This window comes from Zosterops lateralis, assembly GCF_965231275.1.
Source record: "Zosterops lateralis genome assembly, chromosome: 17".
Taxonomy (NCBI): Eukaryota; Metazoa; Chordata; class Aves; order Passeriformes; family Zosteropidae; genus Zosterops; species Zosterops lateralis.
The window spans coordinates 11,168,159-11,195,568 of NC_139777.1; the positions used below are offsets into that span (position 1 = coordinate 11,168,159).

Sequence of the window (27,410 nt, forward strand, 5' to 3'; positions counted from 1 at the left end):
GTTGTCCCTCTGTCCTCAAAGATGATCACGGCACCCATGGCCCGAGGCGGGATGCAAATCAGACCACGGTTCCCGCCTACCACCGCGGTGTCAGCACCAAGCTCCATCCCCCTGGGCGGACAGCAAATGCCACAGGTATTTACGGGCTCACAGCACTCTGTGTCAGCAAAGCTGCACTGCCTGCCTCTCTACAGCTGCCTTTACAACGAGGGGATGGGCACAAACAATGAACTTGCTGCTCTTACTCAGGGTGTTGGTCTGTTCAGGCTGTGTGTTTTATATGGATCCTTTTTCATTTTGAGTAATAGGTTTTCTGAGAGCTTGGGGTAGCAAATAAAGCATTTGTAAAATAGATCTTTATTTTAACATTTTGAACTTTTCCGTGTTCAGAATTGGTTCAAGTCTCAAATTAAAGGTCCACACTCCATGGGTGTGCATGTCTGAGTGCTGCAAGTCAGCACTGCAGCATACCTGTTTGAATTGTGTCCAGGACCTTGCTTGGTGTATGTTCATGCTCTGTACAGGTGCTCCTTGTGTTATTAGTGAACTTGGCTCATTTCAGTTTGAGCAGCTTCTTGGCATGGTACCAGGGACCCAGAAAAATCTGAGCTGTTCCTTTATTTCATGGTTGTGTTGGAGGAACTGCCAGAAGGATTCCACTTGTACCTGCATGAGAGAAGAACCTGTGCAGGCAGGCTGGCAGCTCCTATCCAGTTGTTGCTGAAAAATGCATGAGGTCAGAGCACTTCATTTCTTCTCAGGAATTTGGAAAGGTAGTGACAGTGACCAGAAAGATTCTTCAGTCTTAGGCAAACACATCTGTTGTCATTTCTTGTTGAAGATGGATGGTCCTTTCAATCCAGGACAGTGTGTTTATGTTAACACACTCCAGCCATAGCTGTGGAGTCACAGGGGAGTTTACTTTGTCCTTTGGTCACTGTGGCAGTGGATAGATACTGAAATAATCATCTCCCATTTGAAATATCCACAATATTTGAGGCTTTCCCATGGATATTTAAATATTATTTTTTCCTTATATTTAATATTTGACTCATAGCAACAGACTTCTAGTTCAAGCATTCAGTGTCATAGGGTGACCTTTCAGCACTGTCACTGTCACCGAGGAGCTTTGATTTCTGACACCAAGTGAACTGCTCATCAGGAAATATTCTCAGCAGCATGCCAAGGATTGTGAAAGTGATGTAAAATGCTGAACAACTGGTCAAAGTTCTTCAAGAAGAAGAAGAGAAATTTTCAATGAGCAATGGTTGTAGTGGGAATGGCTCTGAAGCAGGATGAGTGAGTGAGTCATGGTTTGCTGGTGACTGGAAACACATTTTGAAGGCAGCCTGACCTGCCATATACTTGACAGCTCTAAACCAGCATGAATCTGGAGTATTATCTGCCAAAACATTTTGTTTAGGTTCTAGGTAGATTAGAAATTAGAAATGTTGTCTTTCACACCTCTTAATGTAATAAAATGCTAAACTGCTCTTGTCTGTGGGGTATAACTGCCTTGTCATCAGAGCCCTTCAGCTGTTCTCAGTAGGAGTGAAGGGCTGTAGCAGAGATGTGGTTATTAATCACCCAGTTAAGAGCATGTCCTCTCCTTGACTGTAGCATCAAAATCCATTTCGATGTGGTGATAGGTAGTTCAGGGTGTATTTTCTCTTTGGAGAAGAATGTTGGAGTTGCACTGAAGAATGCTTTTCAACACAAGGACCAGATGGGATATCAATACCTTGTGGCTATTTTATTCCATATGAAAAAATAATCTGTCCTTTTTAATCACAAGACTCATTTGATTCTCCAGCGAGTTTGTTTGTTTGTTTGTTTGGGTTTTTTGCTTATTACAGACTTCTAAAACAAATGAAAAGTAATTGATTTGATGTGGTATTCCTCAATCACCTGGTGTTTTGGTTTGCAAGAGCAAACTGAGAGCCCTTGCCAGCCTTGTCTCCTGAGTGCTGTTCTGTGCCTGAGACTCACAAACTGGAGAGAGAACTCATAGCTGGGTTTGTCTTCCAGGGCAGTGTGCTCTGAACACTGAAAATGGCTTTGCTTTAGTGGATGTAAATCCAAACTTTTATCACATAGGCCTGAATACCTTTTGGGCAAGACTTGAGAAAATTAGGGTAAGGTGTCATGATCAGGTCACTGTAGGGTCACAGAGCAAATTCATGCTCAATGGGCTGTAGTATCTGTCCATGGACATGTTTTTATGTGCAGAAATTCATATTCCTCAGTGAAAAAATGTGTAGTTGGATTTCCTTGTGTCTGTTGAAGATGCAGGGTATACAAATGATCAGTAACCATGGCTTAACTCTGGAGCTGAATGAGTTCAATGGAGTTAAAACTCTGGAGAGGAGAGGGTTTTCTGTCTTTTCATAGCTATTCATAGCTATATTTGTGGTATGTTTGTTTGGTGGTTTTTTTTTAAGCCTTCTTTTTACTCGGAGTCATCTGCAAAAAGCATTCCCTAGAAATTGAAATTTCATTAAATTGTTACAATCTTAATCCATATCCTGCAAACAATGTAGAAAGCTAAATGTGAAATCATCTTTAAATCTGTTCTATAGAGGGACATCTGAAATTATGTAGCAAATGAACTGCTGTCAAAGAAAACCAAGGCAGTCAATTCAGAGCTGCACACTTCTGAATGCATGTTTTTGAAAATGTCACAATTTTGCTTTGGCCTTTGCTGTTCTGAAATGAAGCTGGGGCAGAGAGCAAACCTGGAAAGGAGGAAATCTGTTTGCCTGTGCAAGTATTTGAATGAGGAGGAGTAGTGCAAAAAAATTCACTTCACCCAGTGCTTTATGTGCACAGCAAAAGCTGCACATCCTTTTCTTCATTTTCTGCAGCATTTGTAAATTAATGTAAATAATGTCCTTGGTGCTGAATTACACACAGAAATTTAAATCTGGCAGAAAACCTAATGAAATCTTCCTCCTTTCTTCCCAAAACAAAAGGATTTAAGTGTTCAGAAGTCATTTTTTGTAACCAACTTGAGGCACTTAACAGGGGCCTGATTTTCAGGAAGGGATGAACCACTCCAAGTGGTTTTAGTCTGACTTGATGAAAAATGGGTGCAGTATCCACATGGGCACATTAAACAGACTTGTGAAGAATCAGGGAATGCTTTTTGCAGTGTCCATCCCAACTTCCTTCAAGCATGGTGAGCTGCCTGGTGTCTGCAGGAGGCAAACTGTGCTTTTCAGTCTCAGAAATGCTTTTCCAGGTGTTGAGGAGAGACTTGCTGCTAAAGAATCCACCTCCTTTGGAAAGCAGTAAGCACAGACTCAGTGGTTGTTGATTATGGAGAAAGGAAAGATATTGTATCATTTCAGCCTCACTTGTATGTATTGCCTTTGTGTGAGAGGCTGCAAAGGTACTGGAGGTATTGAAGATTGGAAAAAAAAATCATAATCTGTCAGGCTGCATTTGGTTTTGAACTATTCTGTAATGGATGATAAACTAATACCTTCAAGGTTGGTAGTTTTGCACTGAGCTGGGGATTGTTTGTGGGTTTTTTTGGGGAGAGTGTGACCTTTTGCCCAGCTGCAATGTGAGAGTCCAAGCAAAGCATTTCCTGTTGTAGTCAGTGTGTCCATGCAAAAGTAGACAATGGAATACTTTTCAGTGTGCTAAATATCATGTCCTCTGGATACAATTGGATTATTTAGATGGATGTTTAGGAAGAGAGTGAAGGATAACACCAATTTGCAGTGCCTGTGATGGGCCTGGGACTTGTGGATTTACTGGAACTTCAAGACCATTCTGGACTTACAGAATGGACACATGGGTTAATAAGCCACACTATATTGTCTCTGTAAGCTAATTAATTTTATCTTTGTATGTACTTATTTATAGCCTCAAGTCATAAGAACTCTGCATGTACCTTAAACAAATGTGATAATTTAATATCTGCAGTATCCCATGGCCTCTGCCATTGCACAGGTTTTCTTGTTTGGTTTTAAGTGATTGAGAGGAAAAATGTGTGTTAGAACAAATGTGAGAAGTTGCACAAATTTTAGTTCATCTGGCTCTGGCACTGTAGAGTGTACAGGATAAACTTAGTTTTTACCCAGAGTTTGGTGCTGTTCTGGAAATGCTCTTACTTGCCTTTTTGTCCTTTAGGCACCTCATCATTCTCCAAAGGACAGAAAGCTCCTTCATTTTTTTTTTCCACCCACCTGTTCAGTTTGGAGTTTCTATCTCCACCCAGATTTTCAGAACTCAATATTTAAACAAGGTTTTGGTGATTTGGCTTACCTAATTTTTTTCTTCCTTCTTCCTAAAGAAAACCAGTTGAGAAGCTGCAGTTGAGTCTGAAAGACCTTTGAAGACTGTAATTAAAATGTCTAAATAAGGAGGGGTTTTGACTCTTAATTATCAAGTGGGAAATGTCTTTTCTTCCTGCTCTTCTTTAGTTTTAATAGATTACAGGTTTTTCACATTTCACTTCCAACATTTTAATTGCAACATGATTGTTTGGGCAGTGAAAAATAATTATTATACAGTTAATTCAAGCTGTGTGCAGTTTTACTGGTCATTTCTACTGAAGTTGTTAAGATTTCCTGCCCTGAGAGCTTCAAGAGTGACACAGGTGGGAGTGTCCTTATAGGGGAAAAGGAAACTGATGTTTTCATTTCTTGTAGGCCTGAGGACTCACTTCTCTCCACAGGTAAAGCCTTTTAGTTAGGTTCCCATCCTCTGCTCCCTTTTGCTGTTCCTGATGGCAGCTTTCCCCCATGCCAGGTGAGCCAGAGCAATATCACCATGATGTCGTCCCCGTCTCCCGTGCAGCAAGCTCAGACACCGCAGTCGATGCCTCCCCCGCCGCAGCCACAGCCGTCCCCTCAGCCCGGCCAGCCAACCTCCCAGCCAAACTCCAACGTCAGGTGAGCCCCTCTGCACCTCCTGAGCACTCCTGTTCATGCCATAAGCCTCAGCTTTTCACAAACAGTCAGTAATCTTAAGCTGTTTCCATCAAAGTGAATGGATTTTAATACCAACTCCACTGGGAGCACAGGTGAGACTCTATTGAATTCTCTCTGAAAACTTGCATACAGACTGCCATAATGCTGCTTACTGAAGTCATATCTGCTTACAGGCTGGTGATCCTTCCTTGTCAGATTCTGGCAGGTTTAATTTTATGCCTGTTTTTCAGCTCTGGCCCTGCTCCATCCCCCAGCAGTTTTCTCCCCAGTCCCTCTCCACAGCCATCACAGAGCCCAGCAGCTGCACGAACACCTCAGAACTTCAGTGTCCCATCCCCAGGTCCTCTGAACACTCCAGGTAAATGATCTGAGAGCTGTACTGCACACCATGGGCTGGACTATGTTTTGGTAACTGTAATAGTTCCTGGGATGTGGGAAATGGGAAAAAGCAGAAAGTATAGAAGAGTATAAAAAGTTCCTGAATAGCAAAAAATATGAAATAAGCACTGGGGGTTTTTTTGGCACAGTATAAACTTCCAAGAGCTCTGTGCAGCAGCTGGCATTGCAGGTAGTGAACATGTCACATACACCACATAACAAAAGAGCTTGGTTTCCCAAATCAAAATCAATTGAAATCTCTTTTCTCATCACTGAACCATGTAATCGGTTTTTTTAGCTTCCCCAGTCTTTGAAAAAAAAAAAAAAAAAGATACTTAATTTAATGGAGCGAGTTTATAGAGACATAATGATTCCTTAGTTCCAACAGAAAGGAACCCTTAGTGACACTATGCAGTTGTAAAGGACGTAACCACTTAATCCCAGGCAGCAATTAATCCCAGGCAGAGGCTGCTTTGCTCCAGAGCACCTTCCAGGTGTACTCTGGCACTTTGCCCTTCCCTACCTGACAGAATAAGCAGTTTGTGGTACTTGAATGGAGAATAATGGAGAATGTGAATAACATACTGGCTCCTTCTCATTCCAGTGCTGTGTGCTCTGCAGATATGAAGGGACCCACTTAGCAAAAACTGCTGTGAATTTATTCTGTTTATTTTATGTTTAAAGCATCAGAGTGAAGGCAAAATAAGGACCTAGGAAATGGGTATATGGGACTTTGGTACTTTTCAGGAATAAAATGTATTAAGTGGGACTTGCTGTTCTGCCCATAGAACATGTTATTTCTACACAAAGATTAGAGGGTTGGCAAGCACCTAAACTATGGAGGGCATCCAGTTGTGGATTTGGATATTTGACAGGAGCTACACTTTGAGAGGGCCACTTTTCAGATCACAATTCTGAAATATGAGAATCAGGTTCTGCAGTTATCTTTTATCACCCTGTGACATACAGTCTTCTTTTTTGCCAGGAAATCCAAATTCTGTCATGAGTCCAGCCAGTTCTGGCCAGTCAGAGGAGCAACAGTATCTGGAAAAACTCAAACAATTATCAAAATACATTGAGCCACTCCGGAGGATGATCAATAAAATAGATAAAAATGAAGGTGAGGTTTCCTGTATTTGGCCATGGATTTATCTGTGTCAGCTCTCTTATCTGCTGAAAGAAGCAATACTTTGTCTTTTGTGGTGACTTCTTTTCCAGGAATTAAAAAAGTCAGAGAAAGTTAGTTCCTGTTCTATCTAAAGATTTTAGTGGGAGGAGTGGACAAAACCCTTATCCTTAAATTCTCATCTTTTTTTTTTTTTTCTTTGTTTGTTTGGGGTTTTTTTAAATCACTTTTGATGGTTTTGAAACATGCAGAGCTTATACTTTGGATATACTTAGGATTAGATGAAAGGTCTTTAATCCTCACTACTTTCTTTAGTATTGGCTCATGTTTTCATTGTTGACAGTGTGCTGTATTTCTGTCTGCAAGAAAAGAAGCTATTCTTGTAGTCAATGTTTGTGTTTCTCATACTGTTCCAGACAGGAAGAAGGACCTGAGTAAAATGAAGAGTCTCTTGGATATCCTGACTGACCCTTCAAAACGGTAACTTTTCCTGTCAGCTTTCCCAGCTATTCCAGAAATCTATTGTTCACACCCAGCCCAGTTGCAATTGGAGCTGTCTCTGGGGCTCAGCAAGCAGAAACACTTCAGCTTTGGTGGGTAATGTGGATGAAATTCCTCCTCTCCCACAGGTGCCCCCTGAAGACGCTGCAGAAATGTGAAATTGCTCTGGAGAAGCTGAAAAATGACATGGCTGTGGTATGTAATGCTTTGTGCCAGCAGAGATAAGCAGCTCATTCCAAAAGGTCTTAAGACTTGGCAGGATCATTTTTGCAGTTTTTATTACTCAGGCTGTTAAAACTTCAAGTAAGGTTGGACAAAATAAGAAAACAGGAAAAAATGTGCTTCATGTAAGTCACCTGTATGTATCTTTGAACTTTCAATTTCTTGTGTGTTGCAGTTAGGGACATGAAAAGAACCACACTCACCCGTCAGGTAGAAGCAGGAAAAAGAAGACAGTTTACTATGATTTAGGGTTTTTATAGTATTAGGAATTTGGTCAAGGATTGGCAGATGAGAGGAACACCTCTCTGACCCCAGTGGTCAATTCAGAAGTCCATCACTGAGAGGAATGAAAACAATCTACATTGTTTTGAAGACTCCAAAGGAAAATATGTAAACAATCATCAGAAGGCTAAGGATTAGGGCGACACTTGTGCTCTGTGCCAAGACTTGAATAACTCTTCCTTTGGACTGTGACTGATTTCAGGACACCCTTCCTAAACCAAAACTGCACATGGCTTTTTTTGCTTTACTTCCTCCCTTAACGTTACTATATACAGTTTCGAGAAACATTTGCATTTCATGCCTTGCAACTTTACCGCTATAAAATTTTTCAGAATGAACAGTAGACATTTCTATTTTTTGGTGCTGATTAAAGGAAAAGGGGCTTCTGTTGTGTTTCAGCCTACCCCACCACCTCCCCCCGTGCCCCCCACCAAGCAGCAGTACCTGTGCCAGCCCCTCCTGGACGCGGTCCTGGCCAACATCCGCTCGCCGGTGTTCAACCACTCCCTGTACCGCACCTTCATGCCGGCCATGACCGCCATCCACGGGCAGCCCATCACGTACGTACACGGGCTGCTGCTGGCCCAGCAAAATCCTTCCTCTGGAAATCGTTAAAAGACCAAATGGCTTTATGGATGGGGCTCACCTAGAGCTTTTATTATGTGAAATATTGAATGAGTGCAGCGTGAGCACATTTTCACCTGGGCCTTTCGTGGACTGTGTTTCACACAGGGCCCCCATTGCTTCCCCTCGGAAGCGGAAATATGAAGAGGATGAAAGACAGACCATACCAAATGTCCTACAAGGAGAAGTTGCAAGGTTAAATCCTAAATTCCTGGTGAATCTGGACCCCTCACACTGCAGTAATAATGGCACAGTTCATCTCATATGCAAGCTAGGTAAGAGGAAAGGGGGAGATGTGCAGTCTGGTTCCTCATTGGGGTTCACAGGCTGGAAATTGAGCTCAATTAAACACAAAAAGCCTGGCAAGAAAGGCTCTGCTCAGATGGAAGTGTGTTTGCCTTTTAGATGACAAGAATCTTCCAAATGTCCCCCCACTCCAGCTCAGTGTTCCAGCAGACTACCCAGACCAGAGCCCTCTGTGGATAAAGAACCCCAGACAATATGGTATGAAGATGCTGCCATGGCATTTGTTGGGCACGTGGCAGTAGTGGGGAAGTGTGAACACCTAATGTTGCTCTTTGACTTTAATGCTTTTAATATGATTTTTGTGACAACTTCCTTTATCTGTTCTCTCTTTTTTCTCCAGCAGCCAATCCCTTTTTGCAGTCAGTGTATCGATACATGACCTCAAAACTATTGCAGCTCCCAGACAAGCATTCAGTGACAGCTCTCCTGAACACCTGGGCACAAAGCATCCGCCAGGCCTGTCTCTCTGCTGCATAACAGCTCTCCTCTGGAACCATGAAGCCAGAAAGGAGCTCCCAGCAGCTGGCCTCTGCCACATGCCACTGGAAAACACACACTGTGGGGAGGTGACTGCAGAAGAAAGAAGCCTTATGTTGTTTTGTTTCTAGGTTGTCAGGTTCAGTAGAGAGCCTGATGTTAGACTTAGCTTTCATGCTTTCTATCTTCTGCCTCTGTGGACTACTGCCAGCATTTTCAGATATACAAAATGTGTATATATGGTTCTCAAGACTGTATTTAGGATGAGTTTTTATTGTCTTCTTAGAGAAGAAATTATTTGTGGACTTCCATCAGGGAGTCTGGTATAAGAGGGGGTAGGGAAAAATGTCCTAATTTGCTTCAAAATTTGCTCAGTGCCAGTATTTCTTTCACACTGTATGCTTTTGTGACCTGATACTGCCCCAGAAATAAATGAGCTGCAACTCGAACGTGCTTTCAAACTTCCCAGTGGGTGCAGGAAATCTTTTTGACTATTAGCTTTGCCCAGAGATGGGACAAATTACATTCTTATAAAGTATTCTTCAAATATGTGAGATAAATCTGGATAATTATACTTGGGGGTGGTAATGTAGAATCAAACAACAGAAAAGGTTTTATTTTATAAAACCTTTTATGGCTTATTTTAAATGCAACTTTGTATAAACAGTTTTTGGTTACATGGACCATGTTTCTCACTCCCAAAGAGTAATGTTGATGAGAAAGAAGAGATACCAATGTGCACACTGACTTCCTCTATAAATTCAGTAAATGTGTATGTAAAGATGGGGGGAAACCAACAATACAAAGGCCAAGTGACACAAATCAATCCAGCAGGTCTGTAGCTACATTTCTTATTTTAAGAGTCCTTCTGAGGCATTTGGCTTCCAGCGGGAGTTAATTCAGTGCTCTGAAAATGTTTCTGTATTATATCAGTTTGTTTAAACAAAAAAGGCAAAACCCAACATCTCAGGAGTAGAACTGACAACTAATCCATGGTGCCTTGAACAGTGATGGGCACTCAAGTCAGTCATCAGCTGCCCTACTGTTGGCACTTTGAATGAAGACCTCAAGTAACTCTAATTTAATGCATTTTTCATATTTCCCCATGTGTCTAAGTTGCTCCTTTTTAAGTTCCTGGTGCAGGAGAATTTCAAATATCAGATGTTCCAATTATATCCTGCCCCATCTCTCTCTGTGTTGTGCAGCAAACCTGAAGAGTAGCTGGGCTCTCTTACAGTAGTGTCAAGAAATTGCTGTGACCTCTGTCAATCCATGTGGTGTCATCAGTTTTAGGATGTTTTTAAATGTGGGTACTTAGTAAGCACTGAGTGAGGCAGCAGAGTGCTGTCAGTATTTTGTACATGAGCTAATGCAGTATCTGTTTGTTTCTACTGTAATAAATTTATTATTATTCCTGTGTTGGATGCTAACAGTGTACTGCTCTTCCCCTGTTAAGATACCATGGCATGAGGGTTACTGCGTTCTGGGGTAAGTGAAAACTGCCTGGCTTGGAAGGTTAGGGGACAAATCATAAATGGCTCTGGATCTCATGTACCACATCCTTCCTGTCCTTGTGAACTGGAAGAACTGGTCAAGAGGTCAGTGATGGGATCTACCTCTGGCATGACTGCAGTTTTATAAATACTCATAGCTCATTCTTCCCCCCCTCAAAAAAACACCCAAACAACATATTCACTGGAGTCTACAGGAATACTTTTATAAAAATAAAATTTACATTGATTATTTCTACAAAGCCACATCAATGTTTACAAAACTCCATTAACTTTAGTATTAAAAATACTTTATGAAGATCTGATATAGTTAAAACATTTTAGTCATGGAATCCCAGGCTCATCCTTAGATTTATTTTTGCAGGCCAGGAAGAGGAAACTAGTGTTCATGTGGTTTCCATCCTTCAAAGAAGAAAGTCATTATTACAACATACAGAAAATATCCAGTTAGGATAATGAATGTGCAGCCAACTGGCCCAACATGAAACCAGGATGCAAGGAAGTAGATCATCAGCAGAGAAATCAGAGTCCTGTAGCTGGCCAGAAACCTCAGGCTGATCCTGGGTCCCCAGTTGTGGCTCGTTCTGTCCCTCACCACAGGGCTGTACCTGATTTTCTGTATGAGCTGGGGGTTGGTCAGATGATAGCGACACAGTCTGCCAACAAAATCATCCCTGGAGCAAAGCACTTCCATCTGATCAGCAAACTGAGGGAAGATGCATTTAAGAGTTAGTATCCTCCTGCAAATTCTGTCATAAAGTAACTTATTTAATGATTTTCTTCATTTAGAGAATGAGGATTATAGGCAATGGGATCAAACTGCACTTTTAAACAGCAGAACTGTCTTAGGTATGAAAACACAAGGCAAGCCTGCACTAAGAAAACAATTTGCTTTTCCTGTTTAGAATAATTCATTCTGAATGTTACTCCACTCACTGTTCATCAACCATGAGTCCCTTAATACATCACATTTGCAATGTTATGTGTAGGAAAAACAGAATTACAGGTAGAGACCAGGCCTCACACTAAAAGGAAATGCCATCTAGAGCACAATGAAGAAGGAGTAAGGGCTGAGGTGTGATAACAGGCAGAGGTGGAGCACAGAAGAGGAAGGTGCAGGGGAAAGCCCAGGGCAGGCAGGGCTGTGCTCACCCTCTCGTTGAGCACCGAGGACAGGCGGAACAGCAGCCGCACCAGAGCCGCGTTCTCGTAGCTGCGGATGGGCTGGAGCTCCGTGTCCCCCTGGTACTGCAGCTCAAACCTCCGTAGGCCATTGATGATCTGGAAATGGGAGAACAAACACCTGAAACACCTTTTTACTGGAACCTCTCTTAGCCCTGGGTAAGTTACATTTCTCTTCATCACAGGAGAGCTTGTTTTTCCAAGAACAACCTAGGGAGTGATAAGGAATTGTTTTTCTCTCACCTGGTACCTGCCCAGGGGTGTAAGGATGAGGCCATTCTCACTTGCAATGCAGTCTGGAAGCTGTTTTTTGCCATTCTCATCTTGAGCTGTCCCACACTTCATCATCATCTGGGTCAGCTGGGCTTCACTCAGCTACACAAGAATAACACAGTTCTAAAGCAGGTGTTTGATCCATTCCCTATTTAGTTTATTTCTCACTTAAACTCATTAGCATTGGAAGTCTTTGATAGCCAGCTCCAATACCAAGAACTGCTTAATAGCACCTCAGTTAGACATTAAAATGAGATAAACCTCTCCAGATTTGTCTGTGCTTATCGAATTCTAGAGAAGTGCTCTGGTTTATATCTCCCTTAGCTCGCAGGAAGTATCAAAGAGCAGTCTCCTACAGCAATTCTGTACAAGGGAGTGTAGCTGCAGAGAAATTAATCTGTTATTTATAAGTTTAACAGTTCATCCATTGCTGCAGTTGTATTTTTACAGCTCTACATTTAGAAGACACTGGAAAGTTTTTTAAATTGCCCATTTGGAAACAGGACAGGCTTGGTATAATCAGGTTGATATAAATTATACAGTCCCAAAGAGTGGTAACTTAAAGTAGGTTTACTTTACTTAGAAATTCAGAACACCTAATTCCATCTACATTGAAAATAGTTTTGAAGCAGGTAAAGCTGAGAAGATGTTAGAATTTATTAGCAAGGTCTCTGGCCAGCTCTGTGACCCCACAAAATACAAGAGACACAGACGAACATTTGACAAATCCTGACTCTTGTTCTTGCTACTCAAGTTCTTAGAAAGATGTTACTAACCTTAAAGATCTGGCACAAATATTCCAGTGCCTTCTCTAAATATTCATCTGTTTTTTTGATGCTGTCCTGCCCAATTTCATCAAGGTCATTGCCTGTGTAGGAACCATTCACCTCAGATGGTGTGAATCTAAACCACGAGAAGAAGGACTGGCTGGCCATTGTCTCTGCAGAATGGTCTGAGATGGACTTTGCTGTCTGCTGTGCCTGACAAATTAACTGGGCCAGTTTTAACACCTAAAACAAAACAAAACAAAAAAAAAACCAAACAAAACAAAACAAAAATTGTGTGGTACAAAGATAAAGGACTACTAAGTGTCAATACATGGATAAAACTGTGCCTTGATAGCTGAAAGAGCAATCCCAGCAAACTCACTCCCTTAGTGCATATTGATTTGTCCTGACTGTTAGCTGGATTTCCAATAGGGCAGAGGCAGTCCTGTTGAAGCATTTAAGAAACCTCAGTGCTGCTGAAGTTCTTCAGCTGCTTTTTTCCCTTTTTCCTGTTGCTTTTGTCTGACTTGCTGGTAGGTACTGATCAATCAGAAGATCACAGTAAGCATGTTTGAGAGGAAATACCATATACTGCTCCAAGGCAGCAAACTGTTACATTAACTTATTATTTATCAAAAAAGAAGATTTTTACAGCTGTGCTGGACTGAGACCCCTCAGGGTCCAGAAGTTAACTGTCAGCAAACTAAATTATTCTGTAATGCAGGGTGTGAAGTTTCCCACTCCTAATTTTTCCTGCTATGGATGCTCAGCACTGAGAAAACATCTGTCACAGTAGAAAGGCAGGTGACAAGGAGCTTGCTGCTTACCAAATTCCTGACTTCTGCACCAAACATCTGTTTATACTGGAAGTCCTGTCCTTCCAGGCTGTAAACATGACTCTTCACCTTAAATGAGGCATCTGTAACAGCTGGAGACCGGGATGACAAGAAACTCCCACCAAGAGTGGGGCTCATAAAAAGTCGGTGTTGGCGGTGGGGAATAACAAGTTCTGGCTCCAGGAATAACTGTTCCCCTGGAATTTGAAAAAAGCAGTGGAGGTGGTTACATAATACTGGTCCTGCTGGGAAAGGTCCAGCTGCCTTAAGGCTGCTAGGCAACTTTATTTAGAGAGAGTTCTAAGGGGAAGGAAGCTTTAATCACTGGTCATTATTTACTTCTCTCTGCCCAGAGCAGAAAATGTCAGTGTGCATTTAATGCAAACCATACACAACAGCATTTTAAGGTTGTAACATTTTTCAACAAAAGGCAGTGGAGAAATGCACTCCAGACATTGATACTTGTCAAACCTCATCACTCCCAAATCCACTATATCCCAATTATCCTGAAATGCATGCATGACTCTTACTAAGTATAGAGACTTTCAGAGATATATAAAGTTTAAATCCTGAAATATAAAATGAAGTAATACAAGTGTAAGAAAACCTGACAATTGTAATTGAGTTCTTTATTCTTTAAAGAAAAATTGTGGAATGCAATCTATGGTGATTAGAAGACAACTATAGACTTACTAAACCAATTGAGACACATTAGTGAAGGCAGACTTTTAAATGGCAAAATAGCATGAAAAATGGGAGAGAAGTCCACTCATCTCAGTGCTTCTGAGATGAGATACAACTGTTGTGAAGAAAGATTGAGACAGGACAGCACAAGATGTCAAAATAATCCAAAATATGAATTACCTTTCAGGATCATTTCAGCTAGATTGGGCTGAGCAAAGACCTTGGCTACCCGGAACACCATGAGGGCATTTTTTGGACTGACCAAGTCTGTCCGAAGAGCTCTGTTCAGAAATCCCACAAACAGCTTGGTGTACATGAGCAGGTTTTCTTGAATGAAGGAAGCCCTGCCAAAGTGAGTACAGGAATTTAAAAAACTGTTATTTTGTCTTCTACCAAAAACATTCCACTAAGGGAATGTTTTATATTGTCTCTGGAAAGATGGTTAATTTCCACCGAGACAAGAGAATACTCTCAAAACAAAAACTGCTGTCCTAAGAAATCATTCTCTAGTCTTATATAGGAACTGAATTCAGGCTGGTGCTCCTGAAATGCTGCTGTTTCACTCAGGATCTCCTTGGGGTTTGGCTCAGCTGAGCCCCAGCTGCTCCCCTCCTCACCATTTCTCCGGGACGCTGCGGGGCAAAGGCTCAGTGCTCTGTGGCGGCTTTTCAGGCGCGTACCTCCAGGGCTGCAGGTAACTCAGCCACATCTCAAGAACCTAAACAAGATCACACATAAACCCACATGAGCACCAATAATTTTTTGGAAAGGAAGGCAGGAAGGGGTTTTTGTTTATTTTTACATTTGTTATATAAAGAATTCCACTGGTCGAGGAAAGAGAGATGTAAGGACCAAGAAACAGCTGCTAAACAGCAATAACTAATAATTAGTTCTAATAACTAATAACTAGTTCTGTTGAGTACAGACTTAGGTGGAAAAGCAGGTACATACTGCTCTGAAAGAGGCATCCAGAGGCCAGTGGCCAAAACAGTGTTGCAGAAAGATATAAAGCTTCTCCTGGACAAACCGAGGAATCACCACCCTGCGAAAAGTTTCAAAGACATTCACATGTATAAACTGGCAGCAAATTTTAAAAACAAAACACCCAACCCTATCAACAACCCAACATACTTTCACATGCAAATAGAGAAAGAATTGAGCAAAATTTCCTCTTCTTTAAACTGAAACCCCTTCAAGCCATTTGATTTCAACTCAAATTATTAAATACCAATACTAAACTAACCTTGACCAGAATCCTCTGGTAGCATTTTCTTTTCTCTATAGATTAGTGCAATAGTTGCTGCTGCTGCTGAAGCTGCCCCCACCCCAGAGGCTCTCCTGTACTTTTAATGATGGACTTCTGTATTTAGTATCAAAACAGCATAATTCAACCTCTCAGAGAAAGCTGAGATTTTCATGGAGAAAGCTCAGCTTTTCAGTTCTATACGTTTCAGAGACATGCTCATGCACCAACCTTTTAAACTCCTCCAGTGGGCTGGCAGTGTGGGAGTGGGCTGAAGGGGAGAGGGGCTCTGGTTTCAGGCTGTTGCTGAAAGCATGCAGATGTTTCACAAGCAGTCTCACCACGAGCACGTGCTCCTCAGTGGGCTTGAATGATTCCTGGATTCAAAGCAAAAGAGAAGCAACTAATGAGTGTAATTTGCTAAATGTTCAGGGAATTCAGGAAAATTATATTCTTAGACTGAAATACAGGAAATGCTCTCTTCCTTCTAGGCTCTTCACCATAGTTTGGTGCCACCTGATTTTGGACAGGTTTGCTCCCCAGGACAAGCTGCATCAATCTTCTGCCACCAGTTCACTAAGAAACAGCAGCATATTTGGATTGTAAGGAAAGTTATCTACAGCACTCTAATGCACTGAATTCTGGGCTAGCTTTAAAGGACAGAATAACTTGTAGATGTTGACTTACCCCTTTCTGAAAAAAGAACATTCAGCCTTTCATTATGGCTGTAAGTTCATTGCTGCAGAAGCACAGCAGGTCCTTTGTTTATGCTCATGGCTGGCTCTACTGAGTTCTCCTTCCTATGCTGGTACTCATCAGCCTTACAGGAGAGAATAACCCTAGACAGTTACAGTCAGAGTTTGAACTGTTTCCAGTCCTGGGAGATCCTGTTGGTTCTAAAATCCTCAGAGGGAGAAGTAGCCTGGGTGAGAGCAGCACAAGGAGTGATGTTTCCTACCACAGTGATGTTACTAAGGAGCAATGGAGTGTTTGATGTTTCCTACCACAGTGATGTTACTAAGGAGCAGGGAGGTGAAGGAGGCAAAGACCTGCTGGTTCTCCTGGGTGGGTCTGCTGCAGAATGTGCAGCCAAAGCACTCACTCCTCTGCTGCTGTCATCTGCTTGAGTAGTGAACTGATCTCAATCCACCAGTGAAGGCAGATTTTCAGATTTGTATTCTGTTTCACCAAAGCTGAGAAGAATAACATACATGAAATGTAAGTTACAGCTGCAAATACAATGGGAAGTGCTGGAAAGGTGTATTGGATGAGCTGCAGGAAGTTTCCAGTGCTTGAGGCAGGGAGTGTGTGTCTGTGTCTGTCTTTATGTCCTTTCTCGGCAATGCCTGAGGCAAAGCAGTTCTTTTTACACTCCTTAGGATTTTGAATACACTGTGACATTCACTCCAGGCTCCATGACAGTCCTGTAGTGCAGCCAGACCTGAGACTCTTCTAACACAGGGATAAACCTTGACCAGTTCTAATGAAGACTGGGCTGGTTTTTGACAGCTCCAACTTGTATCAGCACATTTTCTACAGTCCTGATGAGTTTATGCAAGAATGGACAACTCTAAGACTTCTTGGAGTTTGGACCAGGATCTCCCCAGCAATTAGAGAGGTTAAGTACTCTGCTACAGAGTGTAATTTTAAAAATCCCAAGCCCCCCTTGAAGGTACCTTTGGAATTTACAAAACTACCCTATTTCAATGCATCACTTGGGTGATGTCAGTAGTTTTTCCACATAGCAGTTCTTACAATTTACTCTTAGCCTGGATCACCACCATTATGAATGTCACTGGTTTAAAAACTACTTTTCCCCACAAGTGTTTCTGTTGTCAAACCTTTTCGTACAGGATGGATGTGTGCCATTCTCAATCCTTAATACAGTAATTAAATAAATGTAACAGTAAAAAAGATTTAAAGTAGAACTTTCTATGTTCCTTTCTAAACAGCACCTTGAGATATTATAGCACTTAATTGAAACAAAACAAAACAAAAAAAGGATTAAAGAGCAGGGAAATGCCATGTAGTGCTAAAGAGCTTTATAGTACATAAGCTTAGCCCTCCCATGCCCAAAATGAAGACCCAATGAATAAAGGGCTGAAGTAAGGAAAGAGGAATCAGCAATCTGTTCCAACAGGAATGTTTTTGCATGCACATTTCCTGAACAATCTGCAAATGTACCACTTGTGCTTTTGCAGAAGTGGACAGTCAAGTTGACATTGCCACCACAAATTTAGTATTATCCAATGACATTTCCTTGGCTTAAAAACCCCCAGATGTTACCTACCTTAATCTGGGTGACAGCCATGCAAATTCTGATCTTTTCTTCCACGCAAGGTTTGCTTAAATGACTACTGTGTGAGAGGCAGAAATCTGCCACTGGTGAAGACAGCTTTGGTGCCAAAAAACAGCATAGCTGGTAAGTCTTACATTGCAAGAATGCATTTCTAGAAACAGAGTTTCCAATTAGTCCTCATAACATGCTAGAGTTTAACTCTTTTCTCCATGACCATAACACGCAAGAGTTTAACTCTTTTCTCCATGACCTTTGTGATATCTCTCAGTATCTGTTTCACTGAACAATTTGGTGAATTTCAGGGCAGTGCTCTCAAATTACAAAACCACACCTTGGCAGAAGAAGCTGCTGTACAGCCAGCACCAATACACTTGGCAGATTATATGATGGAACGAGATTTTTAAAAAGGAAACAAAATGAAAAGATGGTAATACTTGGTATGCGTGGAGGGCCTGGTAGCTGGATTGGGCAGGACTACCGTGGTGTTTACTGGAGATACTGAGTCGGTAGTGGAGAACCTCCAGCTGAGACAACAGAAACAAAAAGGAAGGGGGGAGGGAAAAAAGGAGAGAAGAGAGCAAGAGAAAAAAAAAGTGAGAATGAGCCCAAGGAAGAAGGGTGGGGGGAAAAATGAACATCACAAATACAGTCAGGGACAACATATCACAATAACAACTGCAGCCACAGTATCCTCTTTTTTCTGGTGTTCAGTAGATTGATTCCACAGTATTTCTGACCCTTTATCAACTTGGAGCAGGTGTCAAAAAAGTGACTGTTCTCTTTGCTGCACTCAGAGCACAGACTGGTGGGGGCTATGAAGCTTTTGCCAAATAAATTCCCCATTTCAGAAGCGAATTCAACTGCAGCAACAAGGATTTACACACTGTTACAGTGTTTTATTAAATGGAGTAAGAGAGAAATATTCTGCAAGCTTTTTTACATTTATTTTGAAAACTTTGCCATGTCTTTCTGTTCTGCTGGAGAAGCACAGTTTGTATGAGGAAGAAGCTCAAATTGGACTTTCCTGTCCAGACAAAACCTGTGTCTTCTCTCTACTTAAAGGCCATTTGGTAAGGCTGCAGGTCTTGTGAATTTCCTCAAAAGAGGACATTACTTTTGTTGTTAAGGAAACATTTCACATCTAAAAAGGCATAGACACACCTAGCACAGTGCTATATACTGAAGCAAAGGGTATCTTGCCATAACACTGAAGTCTCTGCAAGCCTCAGCCAGATCCCTTCTTGAAGGAACAAGCTGACCAGTATTTTCTGACTGTGACAGTGAAGAGGATACTGTAGCAACAGTGACACACATGTATGAAATTAATGAAAAAAAACATAAAACAAAAAATGTACACTACACAGACCCCAATGACTGTGGTCAGGCATCTAAACTAACTCTCCAGATCACACCTCTGCTGTCTTTAAACAGCATCTAGCCCATCTCCTCTGCTGTCAGTTTGGCAGCTTTTGGTTTCACACCCTCAGAGTGGCAGGATTGTTACTGCAGGAGCTTGGGCATATTGTCTGCTCCCAAACTGACTGCCCTGCCACAGGAATCTGCAACCCCCTAGATTTTAATGGGTGTTCCACATGCAGTGCTGGGGGCTGAACACCTGGCATTGGAAGGTCAGGAAGCATGACATAAAGTTTGATCAAACTACTTCTTTTTAAGCGTTTCTTGTGGAACAGCAGGAGGGAATAGGAAAAAAGATGCTGCACACTTGGACTCTAGATCATCAGAGAGAGAAAAAACAAACAGACAAAAGAATTGGAAAATAGATGAATTAAAAGGGAAAACAGTGACAGCATAGCAAATAGCATCAACCTCAGGTTCCCAGCAGACCCAAAAAGAATTCAAAGTTGTAATGTGTATCTTCTCCAAAGAAATTATTTACTATTCATTCCCATTCCACTGCCTTCTACTTATAAAGGGAAGTCTGTGATGACATTACCAAGGCTTAAGGAAAAATCTATAACTCTCCCTTCTCAAGGACATCTGTCTTGGCCCATGAAAACAAACAAATCTGGCTGCTGGACAGAGTGAGCAAGTTCTGCAGAACCTCATCCCACCTTCCAATACAGACATGCAGCCATTTCAAACCATTGATGGGCAAACAGCTCCAGATCCAGGACTGAATGCTCACTAATTACCCTTCCTCACAAACACACAGAAGGCTAAATGGAATCAAGAGAACCTGCATAATTATCAATAATTTTAAGAATAAGGTATAGGATCATCTTGGGTTTCCAATCAAGGTCTTTAATGCTTGTGTTAAAACAGAGCTTACACTTCTGGATGTTCTATTTCCTCATCTGAGGAGCTACAAGGCAGACTGTTCTCTTCAGCCCATCCAGTCTACAAAGTTCAGTTTAAGCATCACAGACCATGAACAGTCCTGCCCCCACCTGACCTGGAACCTTTCCTCAGTCCTGCAAGAGAGATCTTTCATCCACTTATGTATCTAATGGGCAATTCCAGTGCCCCATTCCACTCTTCCACCCCCCCCCCAAAGAGAAGACTTCCTATTTTACATGTCCATGATTACTTCCCATCAAGGATGAAACTAAAATACCATCAGGGAGTTATGGCCTCAGGCTGTGGCTCAACACACCTCGTGGAGGATCCTGAAGTGCTGATTTCAGAGAACTGAAAGCTCTACCTAGGCCCTACTCCACCATAACGGGGAGAGTCACTGTCTGCAACTGCTGCTCCCTAGTGCTAGAAGAGAACATCTGAAATACAGAGGGTGAACAGAGGAGAGAAGTTTAAAGCAATCATCATTTCTGGCCTAAGCACAGCGCTTGATGCACAGAGACTGGACAGACAGACAGACCAAAGGTACTTCAAGCAAAGCCTTTCCATCACAGGTGCACAGCCATGCTGCTGGGAGTCCCAAGTGGAGACTTTGCAACATTAGTGAGTTTGCATTTTGACCTCAACTTTGAGAATGAAAGACAAAACCCATCACATTTCAGCTCTCCAATGTTTTTTCCCTAGCAAAATATAAATGTGTTTTATTTCATATCCTGTGGAGTGAAGGATTAGAATTTTTCAATCAACTCTCATATTGCACTTCCACACAGGAATAAATCCTGAGTAGCTTTTATTATTTCTCTCCCCTTCTATGAAAGTCCCACTGTGACCCAGAGAGAATTCAGAGGATCAACATTTTCTCCTTCAAATTCCCTTTACATTTATAATGCCTTCAGTTTTAGCCTCCCCAACACTTACTTACTCCTTACATGCAGTAGTTTGTTACTGAACAGGCCACCACAAACTGCTTACAACAATGCATTATCTGGGCAAGAGTTGTCAGATAATCCAAATTCTGTAGCTACAGAAATGCTTCTGACACCATTATGGTGAAAAGCATATTTTGGAACATGAAACAATAAAAATGGCAGTTTAACAAGATTTTTTTTTTTAATTTGGATTTAGGCTAAAAATGGTTACAGATGTTAGAAATTACTAATTGGTATTTCAGTAACGGTTGCTATCTCTGCTGGAAATCAATTTTAGCTATTTTTAGCAGTCATGTTGCTCCAGTGGGATTTAACACAATGGTTTTATAGTGGCATCTTTTCAATCATTAGCACTTTTGATATTGATGTTCAGATTGTTGTGACCATCCCACAAACTCATCTTGAACAAAAAAAAAAAAGAAACAAAAACCAGAACAAAACTAACACAACTTCTGCAATGAAGGCAAATCTGGATGACACACTTATTCACAACATTCTTGTAACTGGATTATCAACTCTGGCACACTTATGTAGATACTCTGGTAAGTTCTTTCTTTCCTTTGGACCAATACACAAAACAAAGTTCTGCACAGAATAGAAGGTTTACCCCAAGGTAAGAGCTCAATCACCAGGTGATGTTCACGAGTGCAGAACAAACTATTACCTTGACATGAGGGGACTGCATTTTCTGATACATTTCCAGAGAATAATGATGAAGCCACATTTCAACAAAGATCTGCAAAACAAATATTTTCTCAGCTAGGGAAAGAGAAATAATGCCACCCTGTCAGTCAGAAGATAAGTAAGACCACAGTATATAACTTGAAAACTAAACTGTACTGGTAAATAGACAGCACCTATCCAAGATGTTTCAGGTTATCATGCCAGTGGCTGAGATGAAAAACTCTTGGCACCTGCCAGCCATCAATCAGCTCAGCAACAATGTAGGAATTTGTTTCAGAATAACTGCTAAATCCAGATTTTCTTTTCCTTCCCTTGACAATGAACAAAACCAAATTGGCTATGTTCAAACTTTGCCTTTGCATAGAATTGATCTAAGATTTAAAAAAGAAAACCAGGTGCAGAAACTTTTTCAGAAAAAAAACCCTCAAACGTCTGAGATCAGTTATTAGAGCCTCAGTCTAAGAAAAGATATTAAGTGCCTTTCTAAGCTACAACTTAACAGTTTCACAGTGGTTCTTTGTTGCATTAACAGGAAGCAGCAGCTGCACTGCTCAATTCCAAAACCAAGCTAAAGCAAACTGACCTGCCTCTGCTTTAAAAAGAAGAGATGCCTCAGTGAGCAGAAAAAAAAACATTGCAGGGCGTTTTCTTCCTTAAATGCAACGTACCTGAAGCAGTGTTTCTGACCTCCAGATCTCCTGGGAGGCTGGGTCAGCGTTCACAGAGGGCTGGTGGGCAATGTGCCTTTTCAGCAGGCTGGTGTGGTGCATGCCATAGGAGGAGAAAGGCACTGCTGGGGACCTTTGGGGACAAATGCAGGGAAATGCACAAGTCAGGAAGGCTCTGGGCAGTACAGGGGGATGTGGGGATGTATCGCTGCTTTTAATGGGTATTTTATAAAGCCAGTATTTTATACTCTTTAAAACAGTCTTTCAAACTGCGTAATTGATTACATTTCAAACTTCTTTTCAAAATTTCAATTGATTACACATTTCAAATTTCTGCAACTTCCTGTAATTATTAATCACTTCAACTATAACCAAACACTGTATCACTGTTCCTATGTAATAAGTACAACAGATGGAAGTGTGGAGGTGTTTTCTACTTGTTTGATTTTGTTCCAACAAGCCATATTTTGTCTGCACTGTGCCCACAGCTTGCCCCTGACCCTGTAGCCATTACCTGGGAGTAGGGGAAGGGATAGCTCCTCCAGGATTTGAAGAAGGTGGGGGAAGGACACTTCCCTCTGTGGGCAGGAAACACTTGAGGTAGGTGTCCACCAGGATGAAATAAGCACTGTTGGAAGGGCTGACATGATGGGTGACAGGTGAGTTCTGGAACAGACACACAGGAAATGCCTGGAGTTAAACACTGCTGCTTTAGGCTGCTGCTGGGGGGTGATGGCAGAACCCCTCAGCATAAAAAAGCAGAAGCCCAGTGGTTAGAAAGGGCGAACTGGCAGGAAAGGCCCCTTGGAGCAAAGGAAAATGAGCTGTAAGAGAAGGGCTTCTGTAGCAATGATTGTAACCAAGCACAAGAGAGGTAACAACAGGCAGAGGAACCAAAAAACCACACCCCACAGCACCAAGCTGTGGTTCTGACTATAGAGAAGCCCTTGTTGGATACAGGGGGAAAGAAACTATTTGGAATCCATTGCCTGCTCCTCGTTGGCATGAGACTGATCACTGGTGTATCCGAGGCAGGTATTTTGTTTATTATCCAGTCTTGGATCATCAAGTGAAGCAATGCAGTAACAAATTCCAACAGAGCAGATGAAACTCCCCTTAATTTAGCTACACAGCACCCCAGCAGGTTCTCAGAGCATTATGGAGAAAGGCCAGTACTATTTTAAGTGAAGAAATGTGAAAGGTACTTACCTTCTGTGTAATCAAACTAATTGCAAAGTAGAACATGTAATATTCAAATGGATCTGGAAGAGCAGAGTTAAGGATCACATAATAAAATCAAGTACAGCTGTTAGATATTGGGTGATGCTGAATAGACACTACATTTGTACTTTGTCTAAAGTACCTTGCTAGAACTTTTGAGCAAATTCAGCCTTGGCTTCTTGCTTTTCAGATGACTGAAACATTGGTAATTGCGATTGTTCTCTGTGGGACAACCTCAATTGTGTACTCTTGGCACATCTGACTATTTCAAACCGAAACCAGCACAGCTACAGCTACACTGTTTCCAAAAGTATTCCAGCTGCAAAGTGAACATGCCCTTTTCCTACCATATTGCATAAATTACAAGTAGTTACTAAAACAAAAATTGTGAAATACAGGCTCTACTGAGAAACACTGGAAATTTTGTTGTTGACTTGATTAAGGCCAGAAATTCCTCCAAGGAGGGTTTATAAGAGGACACGTTTGTTTTAAATTGCAATCTAAATGTTTCTAATCAGCCCAAACTCTTCAGCATGACCATGATTTACCCCACATACACAATAAATGTAGAACAGAAACACTCACCATCTCTGAGTTTTAGATAGTTAAAAAAAATTAGATACCCAACGATGAAAAGGATACTAAGAGCCAAATTCAAACCTAAACCACCAGCTGAAGGAAACTGGACTTTGTTGTGGTATAAAGAGCATTCTGGCAGGACTTGCTCTTGTATTGAAGCCTTCACAGGGCCCTGAAAGGCAGAGTAACAAAACATTCATCTGGCTACTCAGCATATTGCAAAGTATGTTTTCAGACAGTGAGATCCTGCATTCCAGCATTCTGGATGATCTCTACATTCAGCTCAGTGGGATTTTATTGCATTGCAGCAGTTCCCTGCCCAAATGCAGAGTCTTCAGAGAACTCTTAACTTTCTCTCTGAAAACAAGTATTCAGTACTTTTTTTCATTTAAATTCAATAATTTTTTTTAAAGCCGTCACTGTGACTTTCCCAGTTGGAGTGGGAGTATCAGAGTATTGGTGTTTGGCTGCTGGTTTTGTCCAGGTAATTGAACTGTGGACCAGCAATTACCATATATTTAAATGAGGTTTCCTTTTGTTAAAACCTGTAGGACTATCTGAACCAATTTCTAGATAGCATGTAGGTGGTAGCAATGGAAGAAACACAGTGAAACAACTCTGCAGATGAACACTTTTGCTGGAAATGTGATTTCATACCCAGGATAGCAGTCAGACTTCCAACCCAGGGGCACAGCACAGGCAGGGAAGGCGCTGCTCTGTGGTAGGTTTAGAAAACTGTTTTCAATCCTGCAGCTACTAATAACCACAGAGCTCTCTCTGTGGACAGAGTAAGAATCCCAGTGCAGTTTTCTTGGCTGAACACACATATCCAGCTGCTGAGAACCACAATCTCCTAGAGATTTTATGGCTGGGAACTCTCCCCCTCCAGGAGCCATTTCAAGAAATGGGTCTGCTCTAAACCTGGGGCACTGAGGCTCCACCTTGGCTTATACTGAAATGTAGGTACAAAATGCATGCAAAGTTCCAACAACTACATTCCCTTCTTACAAAGTATTCAGTTACTCACTGGAAGATATGAGACTGGGAAATCATATCTGTACTCTTCTGCTTGCAGTTTGTAAACCAGCTTCATCATCGGGCCACTGCAAACAAGCACCAGAAAGTGAATCCTGTGGTCAATAACCTCTGCAGCCTCACCTCTGTGAACTTGGGTTTGCACAATGGAAAAAGGTCAAACACTGGTCATTTGTTCACTAATTCATTTCTTAATCTGTGCTGAAATGAGTAAGTTTACCTGGGATCCAGGAAATCCAAAGCCACAGAATATTCATTAGGATTTGTTCTTCCTTGCAAGCAGCGAAGATTCCAGCCCACGATGATCCCATCCAGGCTGCCAAAGATGCTCTCCACCAGCCACTGGAAGATGCCATGGAGTTCCTTCAGGGAAAACAGACACAAAGAATTAATGTGCACAATTCCTTACTTGGACAATCTCTACTGCAAACACACAAAGACATGTCTGCCATTTATTTATGGCTGTGTCTGGATTATCACTGGGCAAATCATCCATTTAAACATTGCATTTTAGCATGGCAACCATGGGAGACCTACCTTGATTTCTGATCCTACTGAAGTTGTAACAATGCCCATCAGCATCACTTGCAGTTATTTGCCATACTTTGAAAACAAGTTTTCTTTTTAAACTGAGACTGAAAGGTATTACTGAAGGGAGGTGAAATGAAACAACCCTTTAATGACTAGAAAAGGTTCTTAATTCTTGGCAACACGGGATTCCCACTGTTTCACTGGAGACCCCCAAAACTCAGAATCACAGAATCAGTTAGGCTGGAAAAGAGCTGAGATCATCGAGTCCATTCCTGTGACCAAACACCACCGTGTCAACCAGACCATGGCACTGAGTGCCACATCCAGCCCTTCCCTGAACACTCATACGTGGCTCCACCACCTCCCTGGGCAGCCCGTTCCAGACAGTTTGTCCTTGGTAAAATAAACAGGAACAAAGAAAACAGTAATATAACAACCCAATTTCCCTGAAACTGGGCAAGCAGCGAGGTTGTGAACGAGCAGAGAGCGCTCACCTTGGCGGGCAGCTCCTCGATGATGGTCTCCAGATCGTGGCACCTCTGCGCGAACGGTTTGTTGACACAATCCGCCTTCAGCGTGGCCTGTGACAAACCACAAGGGAAACCTCATCACAGCTGCCGGGCAGGACGGCACTTACCGCGGCCACGACGAGCTAAAATCCCCCCCAGCGGCGCTGCTCCGGCGCAGCATTCCCGCCGCCAGCCGAGGCTGCCCGGCCCGACCCGCGGGTGCCTCCGCAGGCACAGCGCCCGCGTACCGGGACAGCGCTCCGCTGCCCGCCCGGCCCGCCCCGGCCCGTTCCCGCGGGCTCGCCCCGCCGCAGGAGCAGGCTGTGCCGCCGCGGGAGGAGGCTGCCCTCACACGCACCAGGAGGAAGCTGGGCTGCTGCAGGTGCGGCCCGGCCATGCCGCCGCTCCGCTCCTGTCCCGGCCCGCAGAGCCCTCAGCGCTCCCCTCGCCCGCGCGCCCCTTGCGCGTCACGGCCCGCGCTGATGACGTCACGGCGGCGTTGCCATGGAGACGGCCCGCGCTGAGGGCGGGACTCGGCGGAGCCCTGGGATAACCTGCTGTCCTGGGTTGTGGTGTAGGATGTGCACAAAGTATTTATTCTTTCACCATCTTCATGAGCTGTTGGAACCAGGTGGGACAGTGTTTTCCCAGGTCCCTCCTTTGGGCTCTTCTGCTCATGGCCCATCAATGCCTTGCCCAGGACTCACAGGGAACTCCCTCCAGGAGCTCTCTCTGTTTAATGGGCCATCAAGGAGCCACTGCACGACTCCTCATCCCATTGGGAGATGCTCCGCCCAGGGGGAGGAGCCAAGCATTCCCACCAGGATAGAATCTGGGATTTGGGACAGGACAAGCAGCCCTGAGCCACTGGATTCCCAGAGGAGCAGAGCTCCCAGACCTTTCTGTGGGATCACTGCTTCAGGAAGAGCCCCTCACCTGGACTGCTCCCCCCACCCTGCTCAGGTTGTGTTCTGACTCTGCCAGTGCTCCTTTGTGTTATTGCATTTATTTTATTTTATTTTACCTTTTTACCTTTCTTCTTATTAAATTGTATTTCTGACTTGGAGCCTCTCACTCATTTTGCTTTCAAACCACAACACCCGGGCTGGAGGTGACCCACAGGGACCATCGAGTGCAGCCCCTGCCGGTGCACAGGTCACCCCTGCAACCCCACCCTGGGCCTGCCTGGGCATTATCCAAACACTCCTTGAACTGTGTCAGGCCTGGACCCGTGAGCGCTGCCCTGGGCAGCCTCTTCCAGCACTCAGCACCCTCTGGGAGAGA

At 42.7% G+C, this 27,410-nt stretch overlaps 2 protein-coding genes across 7 annotated transcripts in view; one reads left to right on the forward strand and one right to left on the reverse strand.

Annotated features, from left to right (window-relative positions):
• The window catches only part of MED15 (mediator complex subunit 15), a 27,913-nt gene extending 17,464 nt beyond the window's left edge, over positions 1 to 10,449 (forward strand). For 2 of the 5 annotated variants that reach the window (XM_083873670.1, XM_083873668.1), the window contains exons 9-18: positions 22 to 135; positions 4,762 to 4,904; positions 5,174 to 5,301; positions 6,307 to 6,441; positions 6,864 to 6,927; positions 7,077 to 7,143; positions 7,852 to 8,012; positions 8,185 to 8,351; positions 8,482 to 8,580; positions 8,723 to 10,449. In XM_083873670.1, the coding sequence (XP_083729796.1) occupies positions 22 to 135; positions 4,762 to 4,904; positions 5,174 to 5,301; positions 6,307 to 6,441; positions 6,864 to 6,927; positions 7,077 to 7,143; positions 7,852 to 8,012; positions 8,185 to 8,351; positions 8,482 to 8,580; positions 8,723 to 8,859 (1,215 nt within the window). In that variant the 3' untranslated portion in view covers positions 8,860 to 10,449. The remainder of the gene's footprint in view (positions 1 to 21; positions 136 to 4,761; positions 4,905 to 5,173; positions 5,302 to 6,306; positions 6,442 to 6,863; positions 6,928 to 7,076; positions 7,144 to 7,851; positions 8,013 to 8,184; positions 8,352 to 8,481; positions 8,581 to 8,722) is intronic. The other 3 variants (XM_083873671.1, XM_083873672.1, XM_083873669.1) reach the window with 2 other exon arrangements.
• A 106-nt stretch (positions 10,450 to 10,555) lies between these two features.
• SMPD4 (sphingomyelin phosphodiesterase 4) lies at positions 10,556 to 26,579 on the reverse strand. 2 transcript variants are annotated; one of them, XM_083873666.1, is made up of 19 exons: positions 26,485 to 26,579; positions 26,112 to 26,198; positions 25,307 to 25,449; positions 25,079 to 25,154; positions 24,115 to 24,223; positions 23,461 to 23,513; positions 22,766 to 22,917; positions 22,252 to 22,384; positions 21,564 to 21,635; positions 18,089 to 18,178; positions 15,587 to 15,732; positions 15,064 to 15,154; positions 14,730 to 14,830; positions 14,293 to 14,456; positions 13,420 to 13,625; positions 12,602 to 12,835; positions 11,796 to 11,927; positions 11,523 to 11,651; positions 10,556 to 11,076 (listed from the first exon to the last, which is right to left on the reverse strand). In XM_083873666.1, the coding sequence occupies exons 1-19, from the start codon at positions 26,521 to 26,523 to the stop codon at positions 10,750 to 10,752; spliced, it is 2,484 nt and encodes an 827-aa protein (XP_083729792.1). In that variant the 5' UTR covers positions 26,524 to 26,579; the 3' UTR covers positions 10,556 to 10,749. The 2 variants fall into 2 exon arrangements, with proteins under 2 accessions (XP_083729792.1, XP_083729793.1); XM_083873667.1 differs by lacking the exon at positions 18,089 to 18,178.
• Between the last annotated feature and the right edge of the window lie 831 nt (positions 26,580 to 27,410).

Coding starts and splice junctions, on each gene's coding strand:
- SMPD4 (XM_083873666.1), bottom strand. CDS start 26,523: ATGGCCGGGCCGCACCTGCAGCAGCCCAGCTTCCTCCTG. Junction 24,224..25,078: donor TCCCAGTCTCATATCTTCCA/GTGAGTAACTGA, acceptor TCTGCCTTTCAG/GGCCCTGTGAAGGCTTCAAT. Junction 14,457..14,729: donor CGCAGCGTCCCGGAGAAATG/GTGAGGAGGGGA, acceptor TCACTTTGGCAG/GGCTTCCTTCATTCAAGAAA.